This window comes from Ambystoma mexicanum, chromosome 10 (assembly GCF_040938575.1).
Source record: "Ambystoma mexicanum isolate Mex_15411 chromosome 10, UKY_AmexF1_1, whole genome shotgun sequence".
Lineage (NCBI taxonomy): Eukaryota > Metazoa > Chordata > Amphibia > Caudata > Ambystomatidae > Ambystoma > Ambystoma mexicanum.
The window spans coordinates 520,680,341-520,698,212 of NC_090932.1; the positions used below are offsets into that span (position 1 = coordinate 520,680,341).

Sequence of the window (17,872 nt, forward strand, 5' to 3'; positions counted from 1 at the left end):
CAGTATCTCTAGGAAAGAACATATCTCCGGCACTAGAAGAAAGTACAAGTGGCTATCCACACATAAGAAAATCAGACTAAAAACAGCATCCCTTATCCATAAATGCCTTAACAATAAAGCACCACGATATCTAATAGAAAGATTTTCTAGAAAATCATCTACTAGACCCATGAGACTAGTGAACTCCAACTGCCTTCAGGTGCCTTGCTTCAAATGATCCACTATTGCGGGTACCAGCTTCCCAGTTAAAGCAGCTCAACTGTGGAACTCACTACCCAACTCACTGAGAATGGGCCAAAACTTTACTAAATTAAGCCAAAATCTGATTATGTGGCTCTTAGAGAATGAGGTTTAATAAACCTGCATAACCTGACCATACTTGTGAATAACTACATTTTGCTATATATAGACTATCTGTATTTATTTACCACTGTTTACTGTATGTACATATACTGCATAACTGTTAGATTATATGTTTTTCTGATACTTCTGTAACCAATGTAACCTTGCACCACGCTGTATGACTTCTTACTGCCTGCGCCCTGATACCTTCGGGTCTGGCGCGCTTAATAAATATTAAACAATATGCGCTCCCTCTTCTGCTACGAGTCATCAAAACACTCAGACAGTGTCAATGCAAGATGATGCTCATCGCCCTTGCGTGGTCGAAGCAGATTTGGTACCCGGACCTTGTCATCCTGTCCGTGTCACCTTCGGTCAAGCTGCTAGTGGTTCCGGATCTTCTCGACGGAGAAGGGGGTGCAATCCTTTATCGTGGCCTGGGATCGCTGAACCTGAGTGCTTGGCCCACGCAGACCTAGAGTTTGGATGGTATGGGTTGCCAGCGGACTGCAGGGAGGTCCTCACCAAAGCCAGGGCAGGGCGTCTTCGACCTTTAAGTGCTACGGTCACAAGTGGAAGCGCGTTGCTACATGCTGCCGGGCACAGGATATTACCCCTCGAAGGTCACTGCCCCACAGATCCTTCCATACTTGCTATCCTTCGCCACAGCAGGTCTGGCGCACACCTCCATCATGTACATCTGGCGGCTATCTCTTGCTCACCAGGTCACCATGAAGATCTTCCCTCTGGTCCCTCGACTTGTCAAGGAGTTTCTCAAAGGACTTTCAGATCTTTCCCGCCGGGGAAGGCTCCTGCCCTGGCTTGGGAACTCCACATGGTTCTGACGAGACTCATAGGGGCCCCCTTTGAGCCTTTGCATTAAGCCCCTCTCAAGTTTAACTTGTGGAAAACAGCTTTCCTTGTGGCCATCACCTCTGCCAGGAGGGTAGGTGAGATCCCGTCCTTATCATGTAAGCAACCGTACCTGACATTCCACGAATCGCGGGTGGGGCTGCGTACGCACCCCTCTATCATGCCGAAGGTTCCACTGGAATTCCACCTCAACGAGCCTTTGGTGTTATCTGTTTTTCCCTGAAACCTTTGTCACTGGCGGAAAGGGCCTTTCACTCACTGGGTGTTGCTCGGGCCCTGAAGTTCTATGTGGCACGTAGAAAGGATTTTCAGAAGATGTTGCAACTGTTCGTGAACTTTGGTCCTGTGAACCATGGGAAGGCCTTGTCCAAGGCTTCCATTTCAAGGTGGCTCTTTGGCTGCATCACGCACTGTCATCGGTTGGCGAACAGACTGCTGCCAGGCCATCTGAGAGCCCACTCAACCGGAGCGATTGTTGCGATGAGGGCGTTCCTATCTAGTGTGCCCTTGCTGGTCAACTGCAGGGCTGCAACGTGAAGGTCCACACACACCCTCACTAAGTTCTACTGCATCGACAGGGATTCCAGGGAGGAGTCCAGAGTTTACCAAACAGTGCTACACAACCTGTTCGCTTGAGGTGAGCCTGTTCAGAGGTAAGAGATAATTGCGTCTCTTGAGCCTTGCCACCTCCCGTGGTTGTGTAATGTTGTACTGCTATGTATTCGTTATAAATGAGCATGTGAATCCATGCCAGACCCCATGCTAGAGAAGGAACAAGTTACTTACCTGTAACTATTGCTTTCCAGCATGGGTCTGGCATGGATTCACATGCAAACCCTCCCTCCGACCCCTCTGCGACTCTTCTTGGTCATGCTGCCACTTTACGTGCTTTCCAAATCTGAATATGGCTTCCAGAGGTGGGGTCTTGGGGAGAGGACTGTCATTGGATGGGGGCAGTATGAACCAGAGGGCAGTGATGGGTTTAAAGGAGAGATCCAGTTTTTAAGTGAAAGTGAAACTGGTTTTTCTTTTACCAAGGAATCCCAGCCTGACAACAGGGAATATTCATGAGCATGTGAATCCATGCCAGACCCATGCTGGCGAACAATAGTTACAGGTAAGTAACTTGTTCCTTACTCACCGTAGTGACTACAGTACTCAGTCCCCTTTACGCCATACGTCCCACCCGCCTTCCCCCGCTCGTATGCCCATGGCTAATATGTAATGGGCATAGACAGGTATCTAAGAGTCTGATGTGTTCAAAGGGGACTGAGGTGAAGCACCGGAGTCTTGGCGGGGCAGTCACACGCCTGAGGCCGTGCCCCGGCGTGTTATACTAAATTTAAGGGGGAAGCTCAATTTTTCACTGACAAAGGTTCTGGTACTGTCCCCATGTTTGGGGACGCCCACAAGGATGGAGGAAAGGGGACTTTGGAATGAGTACTCTAGTCACTATGGTGAGTAACTTTGATTTCTAACCTATATTCTTTAAGCTCCCCCAACCCCCACACACCCTTGCACGCGCACACACACAATTCTGTATTAAAATGTTTTCTTGTCTGCAAAGCAATTTATTGTTTGCCCTTCCCCCACCCTTTTAGCCAACTGTCTCCCACTACTCTGCACCTTGCACTCTGGAATCCCAAGCCATCATCAACCTCTGTTGCTTGCACACCCACTGAACCTCTTTACCCCTATATCAAGAAAATAAATGCAGTCCAGGCCTCCAAGACCAAAAAGGTATTTTTTTTTTGTAACCAGCTCCTGAGACGTATAGTTGCATCATCACTCTACCTTAATACCTCCCGGCACATTTTAAAAGCTTTATTACTGTAATGAGCTATGTGCTGCCCCATTTATGTTCCCAATTTATCGCTGTTAATTATTCAAGCACGTGATTTACATCAGCCTGGTAAAAACCCTGGTGGCTGAGTTGAGGCTGAAGGGAAGCACCTTGTATTGGAAATGGTAGCCCATGATCCTGAATCGCAGAAAAGAACGATGAGGCTGCCAAATCGGGACTTGTCCTTTAGATCCAGGGAACACATCCAGTCTCCCCTGCACAATGTCTCCACTATTAAAGCTGGCGTAACCATCTTGAACTTTTGTAGAGGTTGAGGGTGGAAAGGCCCAGCACAACTCAGGCCCGCCTGGTTCTTTTAATACAAAAAAGGTAGCAGGCGCTCCTCTCTCGAAAGGGCACGGCATGATAACCTGTTAAGTGGTTATTAACCACTTAGAGTTCGCAGCCATCTGCTTTTTGCTCACTGTACCTTTCACAGATGGGAAATATCCATTTGCATATCAGTCTTTGTCCTGCCCACATGGGCAGTCCAGCACCAAAATGCTGTGGCAATTCTCTTCTGAACAAGAGTACCAACAGCAACCCCATACACGTGTTTCAGCTTTGTTGGGCCTAATCAGTGAGGTGAAGCTGTGCCACTCTGAGCACAGTGAGCAGGGAGTCCACGTCTGGTTGCCCCCAGGTAACTTAGGGTGACCCACCCCAAGTTCCTTCCAAAAATACAAAAAAGGTAGCAGGCGCCCCTCTCTCAAAAGAACACCCTCGCGCGTCTCTAAATTTAAAGGGGAAGAAGATTTTTTCTTGTGAAAAAGGTTCTGTCTCCCATCCCTAGGAAGGGACGCCCATGCAGTATGGAGGAAGGACTAAGAGTACGTTAGTCACTACAGTGAGTAACTTATAATTTCCTCCCTATTTCATATATGTAACCCATCCTGTTTTTAGGATTCTTTGAAGCGATAAAGCAAATGAACAGCAAAAGTGAAATAAGCAAGATTAACTCCTAGAGAAGAGGAGAGTGAAAGTTAAACTGTGAACTTTGAGTCGTAGTCCTGCAGTGGTCTGTAAAGAAAGCCGGGCACATTCGAAAGTCTTCAACATCCGAAAGTGGCCCGAGCCTGACAGAGGGGGAACTGCGTGATCTTTGCTGTGAGAGGTCTGAGCCCAACAGAGGGGGACCTACGTGAACCTTTTGTTGAAACATTATTTGGAATTCAGGAAAACGACTTTAACGTGGAAGACCAGGCGGGCCTCTATCCACGTTTTGGAATGTTTCTGTTGAAAACCGAGCCAGCGTATGTCATCCTGCCTACAGGGACAGCCTTACTCAGTGAGGTGTAACATGGGGAGAAGAGCTGGTTCAACCACATTTATTCTTTTGAACACTGATTTTTCCTTTGCATACATTTCTCCTTTATACACTTTTTTATTTTGTACTAGAGATAGGGCAGGCATTAGGTTTTGTTAGTATAGGCCATTTTGATTTGACAGACTCCATTAGCACTGTTTTGTTTATCGTTTGCTGGCCGAGACTACTCCAATCTAAGTTATAGGGCAAAGTAGGAGTTTCTCCAGCCCCAACAACTTCAATAAAGGTTTTGCAAATTGTACCCATTGTGTCAGTGTCATACGTGTGATACCATGCCTCCCCTACAGTACGCTATAGTAAATATTTTAAAGGGGCTAGATCAATTGGCAGGAAAAACCAAAGCTACTTATTTGTATTTGTTAATGTTTTTAACATACTCTTGTTTCTTTACACAGGCTCTGTATTTGATTGCCACAAATGGGACCCCAGAGTTGCAGAATCCTGAGAAACTGTCACCCATATTCCGTGATTTCTTGACCCGCTCTCTGGAGATGGATGTGGAAAAGAGAGGCTCAGCCAGAGAACTTTTACAGGCAAGTTGCTTTTGGTTTTTTGCATTTTAGATTGATTAGAGAGTTCACAAAGTTAATCTCCCGAAATGTCTCGTAGTTGTTGCTTTGTTGAGCAACGTGTGGTTTACCCAAGCAAATAAAACAATGATACAGGTGGTGCATATCAAGGTACAATATATTCAATATTTAGAATGAGTTCTGAAATTTCTGGGTGCTATGTCCATGAGTAGTCAAGAACCTCGGCTTACTATAATTCTTCACTGCAAAACCCAAGCAAATATGCCTCGTCTAAGGCAACCCTGAATCCAGCAAAATTAAGATGCATGAGAATGTTCCTATAATTGGTTCATTCACAGCTTACTTTATCACTGACCACTTTTGATGGCCAAAACATCAGCTAGCTTGGCTTTCAGAAGAAATTGTTAGCTTCTGGTTTCGTTTTCTTTTTTTAAACAAAAGCTATTAAAAAAAAAAAGCATTTGTGACATTATTTAGCACCTCTTATAATCTCATTATCGCCTGGCTCATGCACAGCTCTTGCCTTTTTCACATCTTAACCCACTTTCCCTTCTTTTTCACTATGCTTCATTTTTCCCCTCTGTCCTTTACATCTTGTATTTGCCCTCCCTCAATCAGTGCTGGAAATAAGCGATTAGATGAGCCATGTTTACAACCCAAAAATGCACACTCCCTAAACATGTAATATGAATGAGACACATAGGATCCTAAACCCACATAGCTCTCCGGATTTGCTTTATTCAGGGATAATAGCAGAGCAATGCCATAGGAAGGGGCACTACTATTATTGATGTCTGATCCGAAAAAGAACTTGAAGGTAAACATGCTTCTGATGCTTGTTAATCTGCTTAGAATCACATGCTGTGCATATGGTACGACATCCAGTGGTAACCGCAGAGTATTGCATCTTGTCTTTCCGGGTACCGAAAAGGGACGTCGGCATAGGCGTGTCTGAAACACTATCCCTATCATGACGTGTGTAGTACCCAAAATCCCTCACGCGCCAAAGTCCCTCAGATTGTTTTTTTCCGCCCAGATAACTGGTCGCCCTATAGCGGAGCTCTTCATGAGACATTGTTTATCTTACTGAATTGTCGGTTTAATCCTCGTTAAGTCGCTTCGTCTATCAAGAACATCTTCGATGAAGACTACTGGGGAACCGCCTATGGCTGTGGATTCCGGCACCTAGGATCCGGCGTTCAGACCTCCACGTGGTCGGGCCTTCTGGCTGGCCTACACAGTTAGAGAGTGGGCTCGGGGTTTGCCATACTGCTATAAGATGTCTTTCCTCTTTTCCACTTCTTTCCTTTTTGGTCTGGTAACCCTTCCCTTCTGCTATGGAAAGGGCTCCATTTAGATTCTTCCCTCTGTGAAGGGTCAGATATCCGTGGAAAGAAGAGCACACTTCGTGTACGCTTGTCTCCCCCTAGAGCACTAAAGCGGTGTTCGGCGTATAAACTCCTAAACCTAATCCCTTAAGGAGCGCCGGTTGAAGCGGTGGGCCGCAGACGGTATGTCACGCATGGAGCCTCCCTCCCCTGCCGCGACACCAGCCGAGAGTGACGGGGGTACATCGGATGACCAAACGTCCAACGCGGACGTTGTAGACCTTGAGCCGGACGATTCTAGAGCTGCCACGCCCGTCCCCGACCCTTATAGGCTCGACTCCGGTCTTGCTACAGGGACCACACCCGGTGACGGGGGCGTACAATCGCACCACAACCCAAGCACCCTCCTCGACGATGTCGAAGAAGGCTCAGGCGCCATCGGATCGATCTGATCCGAAGCCTTCCCCGCATCCGCAGCAGCGCATGACGACTGGGCTTAATAAACTTAAGAAAGGCGCTACTCCCCAAACTACACACGCCGAAGTTTCTGAACAAGAAACTTCGACGACTTTCAAGGTTTCCAAGGCTCGTGCAGGCCCGAAAACTAAGAGTAGGCCTCTAACTAGGCCTCTACCCGGGAAGCCATCATCGGAGGCGCTGTCCCCCGAAGATTCGGTAACTATCAGTAAGAGCATCAATAGGATTGCTACGGCGGCGGGCCTTGTATCGGTTTCGCCCACAGTTATGGGCCAATCCGCCGAAAGGTTTTCCACGGTTTTGGAAGACGATCCTGGGGACTCTTACAAAGAGAGCCAGGTACCCCTCTCAAGCACCCTGAGGAGATCCTCTGAACGCCTTAGGGCGGAGGACCCGGTTTCTGCTCAGCTGGGTCCATTTGGGTCATCCAAGTGGACCACGGAGCAATTTGAGGGGTATATGGATCGGCTGCAGCAGGTTTTCGGTGTTTCTGATCAACCTCTGCCGAAAAAAGCTCGGGTAGACCCTAACTCTCATACACAAGTTGCCCAACACCTAGATGTTCAACACTATGTTGATTATCAACAAGATGTCCAGAAGGACACATATAGAGACATCTATACAGAAGAAGAGGAGACTTCTTTTCTGGACAATTATGGGGAAGATCAAGGCGCAACGGACAACTGGGAGGACACCCAGCAGGACGATCACAATTCTGATATCGTTTGCCTCGACTCTCCCCCATCCACACTGGTTAGGCAGGCTCCCCCGGTGGATGATCCAAATGGCTTTCAACAACACATTGAAAAAAGCAGCGGAATTCTTTAAAATTGCCACGCTTGAGGCATTGCCTGAACAGGATTTCGCGGAAAACATTATTAATGACAAGCCTCCGGCTAGCCAGTCTATCCCCCTCTTGAGCTCTGTAAAGAGACGGCTGGCCCCTTCTTTACTCACACCCGCTCAGATGAGGGCTGTGAACCCAAGGGTCGAAACTCTTCTGGCCCTCCCCCACCGACCTGCTTAACATCAAAGGGCACGCAATCCCATACTCGCTGGTGGTGACCAACACTCGCAAGAGAGCAGGGGTTCCCCGTGCCACGGGAGAGTCACCCCCGGACAAGGAGTCCAAAAGGTTATATGCCTTAGGCAAACGGGTCACGTCGGTGGCTGCTTATACCGTCCGGATTGCCAATAACACAACGTTACTGACAAGCTACGTCGACGCCCAATTGAACCTACTCCAGGAAGGCCTCCAGGAGGTTCCGGAACCAACCAGAGCCAAGCTTCTCGCCATTGTCTCGGAAGGTAAACTTGCCAATCAAAATGTTGTAAAGAATACCCTGGACTCTGCAGAGACAGCAGGCAGGTCTCTCGCACAGGGTACTCTCCTAAAGAGACACGCGTGGCTGCGCACGTTGGGTTTCAGGCCTGAGACCCAGGCATCCATCATCAATAAACCCATAGAAGAGGCCAACCTCTTCGGGAAGGCGGTAGACGATGCGTTGGAGACAGCCAAGAAGGAGCATGAGACTATTAAGTCGCTGCACCAAATTTCCCAAAAACCCTCTTCACAGAGGGGCAGCAATTCTCGGCGGTCCTTTCGAGGACAAGCCCGCGCCGCTCAAAATAATTTCGGCACGGGCAACTTCAACGCAAGTCAACCGGCTGCAAGCCCCACTTACTACCCCCAGAGGGGTCAGAAGCGCGGAAAGAATAGAGGCAGAGGCTCCAATTCCAGAGGTGCGTCAACCTCGGGTCAGAAATGACCACCAAGTTCAGGTCCCCTCCCATGTCTCCCCGGTCGGGGGGTGATTAACATCTTTCCTCAAAGCATGGGAGGGGATAACTTCAGACCAGTGGGTATTAAAGACGGTCGCCCACGGTTATTGCATGGAATTCGCCCGACCCCCACAGTTCAGTCCGCCGAAGCATCGACGCCTTTCACTGGAACATCTGCAGATCCTGGTCCAAGAGGTGGAGGCGCTGCTGGGAAAGGACGCCATAGAAGCCGTCCCGATTCTTCAGGTAAACAAGGGTATTTATTCAATATACTTCCTTGTACCCAAAAAGGATCTCACCATGCGTCCTGTTCTAGACCTGCACCCAGCGAACAAGTTCATAAAGCCCCAGAAGTTTTGCATGGTAACACTTCAAGAGGTGATCCCATTGCTAAAACAAGGGGACTTCATGACAACATTGGATATGAAAGATGCATACTTTCATATTTCAATGCTGCCAGCGCACAGAAAATTCCTAAGGTTCGTGATTCAGGACAAACCCTACCAGTTCAAGGTACTCCCCTTCGGCATAGCCTCGGCACGACGGGTGTTTACCAAGGTCCTGGCAGTGGCAGCAGCACACCTGCGCAGACTTTCAGTTCCAGTTTACCCTTACCTCGACGATTGGCTCATCATGGGGACTCGTTCGACGTTTGTTTTTCGAACACCCAAAAGACAGTAGACCTACTGTTCAGCCTAGGATTTTCTATCAACAAAAAGAAATCCAGCTTAGTCCCCAGCCAAGTAAAACAGTTCCTGGGGGCTCTAATTCGCACAGAAGACGGTCTAGTCTCCCCTTCCAGCGAGAGGGTTCAGAACATGCTCTCTCAAGTTCCTCAGTATGTAGCCAGTCGGAAGGTGACGGTAAGCAAAGCTATGCGTTTGCTAGGGATGATGGCGTCATACATATACTTGGTCCCCCATGCGCGGCTGCGCATGCGTCCCATGCAGGAGTGGCTCAACAGCCAGTGGTGTCAGGCCAGGGGACAATGGGAAGATCTGTTAGTTGTCTCGCCAGCCCTCGTTCTCTCTCTGCAGTGGTGGTCGAGGAAGAGAACCTCTTGAAGGGGAAAACCTTCACCACCCCTGCAGTGGAAGCCACTCTCACTACAGACACATCTCTCACAGGGTGGGGGGCTCACCTGCTTCAACAAACAGCGCACGGAGTGTGGTCCCCTCAGGTAGCGTCCAACCATATAAACCTACCGGAGCTACTGGCAGTGTTCAAAGCATTGAAGGCCTTTCAGGAGCAACTGCAAGGGAAGACAGTGCTGGTCCTAACCGACAGCACAACAGCAATGTATTATCTGAACAAGCAGGGGGGCACTCACTCTCCAGGGCTATCCAAGCTGTCCCAAAACATCTGGATATGGGCTCTCAAACACAAGATGTTCCTGATATCCCAACATGTTCCAGGGGAACTCCATCTTCTGGCAGACGTACTCAGCAGAGATTTTCCTCTGCCAGAGGAATACGAATGGCGTCTACACGAAGACATTGTATCCAACGTCTTCGTAGAATGGGGGTTTCCAGAGATCGACTTGTTCGCTACTGAGGAGAACGTCCAATGCCTAGATTACGCCTCCAGGTACCCCCAGAACCGATCCAAGGGGAACGGTCTCTGGATAACTTGGTCGGGGAAATTTGTTTACGCTCCCCCTCCCCCCCCGCCTGCCCCTCCCCCCGACTCCCCTTCTGAACAAGATAGTGCACAAGATGCACCAGGAACCAGTCACCATGATTCTGGTGGCTCCCATGTGTGCCCGCTAACCCCGGTTTGCGCACCTGATGGAAATGTCCCTCTCCCCACCAGTCAAGCTGCCCTGCCCGCACAACATGTTTTCTCAGGACAGGGGGGAGACTCTGCACCCATGCCCACAAGCTCTGAGCTTAGCAGCCTGGCTCCTGAAGTCATAGAGTTTGGACATCTGCAACTCCCTCAAAGATGCATGGACATACTGAGGGAGGCAAGAAAGCCTAACGCACGTTATTGCTATGCCAGCAAATGGAAACGTTTTGTCATTTGGTGCAGTTCCAAAGGCGTCAATCCCACCGATTGTTCGCCTTCACACATTGTGTTATATCTAACCCATCTGTTGGACTCTGGGTTAGTCTTCAATTCCTTAAAGGTTCACCTAGCGTCGTTGTCAGCCTACACCACGTCACAGCAGAAGGTGTCGTGGTGGAAAATACCTGTGATTAAAGCCTTTATGGAAGGGGTTAAAAGAATGTATCCCCCATCACTCTCCCAGCCCCTGGGTGGGATCGAAATGTGGTTTTAACTAGGCTCATGGGACCCCCTTTTGAGCCTATGCATAAAGCTAGTCTGAAAGACCTGACTTACAAGACAGCCTTTCTAGTAGCTATCACTTCTATCAGAAGAGTTGGCGAACTACAGGGCCTCTAGGTCTTGGACCCCTTTGTTACAGTCCACAAAGATAAAGTAGTTCTGCACACTCATCCAAGATTTGCGCCGAAAGTTATTTCGAAGTTCAATGTGAACCGGTCAATCGAACTACACACGTTGATCCAGAGCCCTACTAACATGGCCGAAAGAAGCCTTCACACACTAGATGTGCGCAGGGCAGTCATGTTCTACATGGATAGAACTAAACCACTGAGGAAAACTAAACAATTCTTTGTTTCAGTGGCAGCTGGTAGAGAAGGGGACCCTGTCTCTAAATCAGCAATATCAAGGTGCATTGTCAAATGCATCACACTATGTTACACTCTGGCAAAGAGAGAACTGCCCTTTAAGCCTAGAGCACATTCTACTCGAGGCACTGGGGCATCCATAACATTCATTGCAAATGTTCCCCTAGAGTCCATTTGCAAAACGGCAACCTGGAGTTCTGTACACACCTTTACGAAACACTATTGCCTAGATACTCATTCTAGGTCTGATTCTCAGGTGGGACAAGCAGTACTAAGACATCTTTTTCTACTGTTCCTTCTCACAACCCACCTCCAACTCCGGGTACTGCTCGCTAGTCTATGCACAGCATGTGATTCTAAGCAGATTAACAAGCATCAGAAGACATGCATTACTTACCGTAAAAGCATTTCTGATGATTGTATCTGCTTAGATTCACATGCGCCCTCCCTACCTCCCCGCTCCTACTTTCTCTCTTCATGTACTCACTCACTATAGCCTTGGGCTCCCTCATGGCAGAAAAAATACAATCGGAGGGACCTCGGCGCGTGAGGGATTTTGGATACTACACACGTCACTATAGGGATAGTGTTTCAGACACGCCTATGCCGACGTCCCCTTTCGGTCCCCCGAAAGACCAGATGCAATACTCCGCGGTTACCACTGGATGTCGGACCATATGCACAGCATGTGAATCTAAGCAGATACAATCATCAGAAATGCTTTTACGGTAAGTAATGCATGTCATCTTTTACTTTGCATCAGTTAACGGGTGCAAAGCAGTGTGGATAACAAAAAGATGTTAGTTACATATATTTGTACTGGCCTAATAAATGCTCTTCCTGGCGACATTGCGCCCCCCATACAGGTTATGTCGGGGACAATTTATATGGAACCACCGCCCGATGGCCCGAGTTCCTTGACTACTTGGTATGTTTCTGGACTCCACGTAGCTCAAGCTAACTTATTTCCAACTGCTTCATATCTAACCCCCGAAAGGCCCCTGCCTTCAATCCTTGTGCAGGAGTCAAATGTCTGTGTTGGCTCCCCACAGGAAATGCTTTTGCACCCTCTGAAGACTGGGACTTGGAGGAACGCTGATCCTGTTAATTGATGCATTGTAAGGCCCTCTGGGAGGTGCTGCCAAGATGTTCACGTTCTACGACCAAGGTGGGATCCCTTCAAAGTGTCTTGGCCGGAAAGCCAAGAAGATTGTAGTCATGAGCCGGTCTGCATGCACAAGAAGCGGCAGCATAGGAAGAGCAAATGCTTTCCAAGCGACTTTGTGCAATCATTCTTGCTCTGGGACACCTCCGAGGGCTCAGCACCTACGCAGGTGTGGTTATCCCACTAAATCCTCTACTCCTGAGGAATGGTACACATTGAGGTGGGAGATCTTTGCCAAGGCGGCAGCAGTGCCCCTAGACACCACTGCTCTTAGTGAAGTTGACAGAAGGGCCTCTGTAGACCCCAACTGCAGATTCTATTCTCGCTCCGCTGGTGTAGTCTGCTCCATCCCCGGACTGAGTGACTCCACCTTCGGGCATCGACATGCCAACCACTCCCACCTCGGGGCCATCACTTTCTGGGAATGTGTTCCTCTGTCAAGAGCACAGAATATGTCAAAGATGTCCATATTTTGTAAGGAAGATCATGCTGTCCCCTTTGGGGGTCAAACCTGTATGTTCTGGGAAGACTGATTAATCTACTAATGACTTCTGCACCGAGGAGGGTTTAATGATATGATATGGCATTTGTAACGCGCCTATACACAAGTGTTTCAAGGCGCGAAAATGGACCTGACATTGAATCTGCAAGGGGCCAGCAGCTTAGAAACTTCCCCGGATCTTGCTATTCTTCATAATGCAGGGTTCGTAGGATCCACACTTCCAACAGGTTATATCGAAGTTGGTTAAAATGTTGGAATTGTCTGACCCCACTAGACCTAAAATCCAGTATGAACAGCAGGATGTCTTGGACTAGACTCCTCTGAGAAAGGTCGTGTTACCTTTTCAACCTGTCAGTTGTCCTCCCTCATGTTGTTGGGCTGGTAGAAATGGACCTTCCACACATCCACTGATTGGGAGGGTTTCAATAACTTGTAGAAGTTACGACTACTGCCGTCTGGCTGAGGGTTCAGCGCCTACCAGAGGAATCTCTGAGGTGGACACCTCTGCTTCGGATGCAAGAGGATACCCAAGCTGTATCCTCCCGTGTCTTAGGCCTCTATAAACTCAGGGCCTCTCAACCCTCCCGCTCAGGGTTTAGCACAAGGCCTCAAAATGGCAGAGATGCACGGGTGGAGTCTATCGGACCGGCCACCATCTTGGATCTAGCCCAAGACCTGCCAGTGCTTTCGCCCATTGAATGGGCTTTGCAGGAGGATCCCTGCCCAGTTCCCTCTGGAAGTGGCAGCGGTGCAGGTTTCTGGTCTCTGCAGGGATACATCTACCCATCACAGCCTTCCGGCTACACACAGCAGGCGCCTCAGCGCTTTGACCAGGAGCAGAGGCCCACTGCCTCAGAGGGCCGTCCCCCTAGAGACCCGTTGGCTTGTGAGTACCGCTTCTTCGAGCACTTCCTCCTCATACGTTCCCCTCAGATGAAGGGGCTCCTAAAGGACATAGTGAAGGAGGTCATCCCGCAGGTGGGGCTGCCCTGGCCCCCTCCTCTGGGTACTCCTCCCATTCCTCTGGCGCTACCGGTTCCAGTGCTGGGCGCTCCCCCGGTCGAGGCCCTAACGTTTCTTCTGACCCCTCCACCTCCTGCTGTACCACCGCACCTCCCCCTGCCCCTCAACAGCTGTTGGACCTGTCTGCGGCTACAGACCTTGGGGTGGAACCCCGCTGACACCTGTCCCAGAGCCCGGATTCCCCTCGGTCGGTGAAAAAGGGGGGAGGGGGCGATGAGGACAGGGACGCCCAGGATGATGACCCCCCCGCCCACTCCCCTCAGCATACGTTAAAGCCTTTCATGGCCGCTTCAGGGCCTGGCAGAGGTTTTAGGGAAGTGCACCATGATCCGGTTAGGCATAACTCTCCAGAAGGATTTTCTGCAGGTGGTGCGAAGGGTCTGGGAGAAGCCAAGGGCCAACGCCCAGATGAACAAGAATTTGGACAGCAGGTCAAGACTGACGGACGAGGAGCCAATCCTCCTTGCCTCCCACCTGCAGCTGCATTCCTCAGTAATGGCTGCTGTCTCCGTTTAATCTAAACCATTGTCTTCATCTGCGGGAACCACCACCAATTGCCTCTCCAAGTGGGACAAAGTCCTTGAGTCTTTGGGAAAGTGCTGTTATTCCATCTCAGGACTGCCTCAGCCGCAATCCAACGCAGATGCCCTCTTGGCCGCGGCTAACCAGAAGTTGTGGTGGAAGTTTGAGTAGTTGAGTTGAGAAGTTTGCACAGGACCTCATGGAGTCTTCGGTCTCCCACATCGACACAGCCAGCAGATGGCTGTGTCTTGGGTCGAGGAGAAGGGCGGCGTGGATACATGCCACTAAGTTTTCTTCTGACGTGCAGGAACGGATCCTGGATCTGCGCTTTGAGGGTGTGGACCGATGACGATTTGACAAAGAAGAAAAGTCCACTTTAACACCAAATCCTTGGCCATGCTGACAAAATCGGCTCTGAAATCATTCCCTCAGTCCCAGAGCCCGACTGAGTTCAAGCCCCACGCCTTCTTGGTTCAAGGGGTTACGGGACCGCGGTACACAGAGACCTGACGGGTTACCCAGTACCAACAGGAGGAAGCAGCAGAGGATGTTGCACAGGTTTTTCTGCTCCCCACCTCCTCTGCTCCCGCCTCTGGCGCCAAAAAGCAGTGACATCAAGATGGGGCAAACACAGCTCGCCTGGAGGGGGCTGTTTGGCTCTGTTCCAGGACACCTTGAAGCACCTTTTTTCCGCAACCCGTGGATCCTATCGGTAGTCTGCACAAGCTTTAGTCTTCCTCTTCCTTTGTCTCTACAATCCTCTCCTCCTCCTCAGATTGTGTCCTGATGCAGGCGACAGAACCGGTTACTCTTGTTGACCGGGGCTCCGGGTACTATTCCAGGATTTTTGCGGCACCCATGAATAACCAAGCTGGCCTGAGGGTTGTCCTGGACTTCATTTCTAAATCGGTCTTTACCATTGGAAGGCTTCAAGATGATTACTCCGGCACACACATCCGAGTCTCTGTGTGCAGGGGACTGGATATGTTGCCTGGTCGTCAAGGGTGTGTACCTGCATGTTCCCATCTACCAACTGCATCAGAAATTTCTGTGGTTCAAGTTCATTTCATACCACTTTCAGTACAAGCTGCTGCCCTTAGGCCTGAACTTGGCTCCTCGTGTCTTCACAAGTTGATGAACACAGTGGCAGGCCGCCTCCGCTTGGAGGGGCCATCATCTGTACCCATTTGGACTGGCTGGCTGGTGAGGGGGGGGTCACCTGAAGGGGTGGTGCACTCCTGCCATAGATTGGCATATATCCTTCATCAGCTGGAGTTCTCTCTCAACCATAGGAAGTCAGTTGTGCCCATCTCAGGAACTGGTCTTCCCAGGGGTGTGTTGGAGCACTAACCTTCAGTGGGTGCTTCATACACCTGAGAGGCTTCTGTCCCTCTGCAAGGTGGTGGGGCACTTTCTGGCCAACACGACCACCTCAGCATGGTGGTTCCAAAACATTCTGGGCCTGATGGCTTCCTGCTTTCTCACTGTACAGCATGATCGCCTCAAGATGGGACGCCTCGAGCTCCACCTGGGTGCCAATTGGGATCCAGAGACAGCATCTCATTCGGACAGGATCCCAATACCACAGCTACTACTGCCGATCTTTGCTGGTGGCTGATGGAGGGCAATGTTTCACTCGACCAGAGCCTACGCTGGTGGTGATGACCGACTCCTCTTTCGGGCTGGGGGGGGCTATTCTGGAGGGCTATGCGATTCATGGAGCATGGTACAGGACGAAAGCCCTCCTGCATATCAATCTGCTTGAGCTCAGAGCAGTGGGCCTGGCCCTCAAGGCATTTTTGCCCCTCATCAGGGAAAAGTCTGTTCTGGGCAGACAACTCTATGACAATGTTTTACTTGAACAAGCAGGGTAGCATCAGTTCTCCAGCATGGGGTCTGGCATGGATTCACATGCTCATGAATATTCCCCGTCGTCAGGCTGGGAATCCTCGGTAAAGAAAAAATCAGAATCAGTTTCGTTTCTGATCTGTCTTTCTTAGTAATAACCAATCACTGATCTCTGGGACATACTGCCCCCAGCCAATGACTGCCCTCTCCCTAAGCCCCTCCCCTGGCAGCCATCCTCAGATTTTTACCGCACGTTCAAGTGTTGGGAGTCCTCGTGCTTAGCTCTCGAGCTTTTACTGCGTTTTTGCGCTTTTTCAGGAGATTTTCTCATATTTTCGGTTTAATCGAGCCTCAAGCTCCACCGTTTCCACTTCCGATAACGGGGACCCGTTTCGGAATTCTTCTACGCCCCTCAAGGGTGAAGTTTTCGTCGAGTTACGCTTCTTGGAAGTTCCAGAAGATCTGAGGCCCACCTTAACGGACATGGTCCAGGACAAGGGAAGCTAGACTCCCGGATCCAAGCTGTTCAGGAGCTGCCCGGGATGCGGATTGCAAAAAGTTTTCAAGGAGGACGAGCATTCGAGATGTCTCTACTGCCTTCATGAGGACAAGACACACGTGGAAAAGGACTGTGCGTTCTGCAAGAACGTGTCGGAACGGACCAAACAAGATCGTCGTTCCCGCCTCGCCGCCTGGCTGGAGAAGGGCACAGCAGGTGAGAAGGCAAAGAAAAAGTCTGAGCGGTCTTCTAAGTCCTGCGAGGGCGCCCCGGCGACGGGGGCCCAACAGAAGGCCAAGCACCGCGAGTCCGCGGGCACCGGGAGCGCCGATAGGTCGGGCTCTTCGGCTGCCAAGCAGGGCGCGACTTCCCTGGCACGATCAACCGTGAGCCAGTGCTCTGGTTCGGGGAAGAGGAAGTCGGAGAACCCGGGTAAGCTTCTGGAGAGGCCCTGGTCGATCTCGAAGGGAGCTCAGGGGGAGCGAGGCGATGGCCCTCCCCCCCAAAACGAAGGCCCGGGACACACAAGGTGGTGATGGCCTTGATCCAGCCGGCAAAGGCCTCTATCGAGGTTGTCGCAGCGGCCCTGGCGAAGCCGGCAGAGACTACGCCAGTGGAGGCGGCCTCGGGGCCCAGAGTTTCCCTGCCACCGCGGAGGGAATCCTCTTTCCAGCCCATCGTTAAGATCCCCGTGAAGACCCCGGTGGAAAAAGAGGGGGGGGTGGCCATTACGGACTCGGATTCAGCCTCCGGGGAGGATCTAGTGGAAACCGTGAAAGGCCTCAACGAGAGGTTCGAAGGCCTCAACGAGAGGTTCGAAGGCCTCAACGAGAGGTTCGAAGGCCTCAACGAGAGGTTCGAGAAGGTTTGATCCCAGGGGAAGGATCCTGCTGATGTGATCGAAGATAGCGACGATGGCGACAAGGGCCCAGTGGAGCAGCCAACCCGCCCGTCGCAGCCATTGCCCGAGCCCCAGGATAGCTTGGCGGCCATTTTGTTGGCGATCCAATCCTTATGTACTGAGATGGACGAGGTTACCACGGACCCCGACGGAGGATCCAGAACCTGGACCGTCGGGAAGCCCTCCGAACAAGCGGAAGAGAGTCCACTCCGCACCGCCCTTCGTGCCCACAAGGCCTGTGGACCCCTCATCCCCC

General features: G+C 50.5%; 1 protein-coding gene across 1 annotated transcript in view; it reads left to right on the top strand.

Moving 5' to 3' along the window:
• The window catches only part of PAK2 (p21 (RAC1) activated kinase 2), a 1,353,994-nt gene that overhangs the window by 1,293,369 nt on the left and 42,753 nt on the right, over positions 1-17,872 (top strand). The window contains exon 14 of the mRNA XM_069618088.1: positions 4,781-4,918. Within this exon, the coding sequence (XP_069474189.1) occupies positions 4,781-4,918 (138 nt within the window). The remainder of the gene's footprint in view (positions 1-4,780; positions 4,919-17,872) is intronic.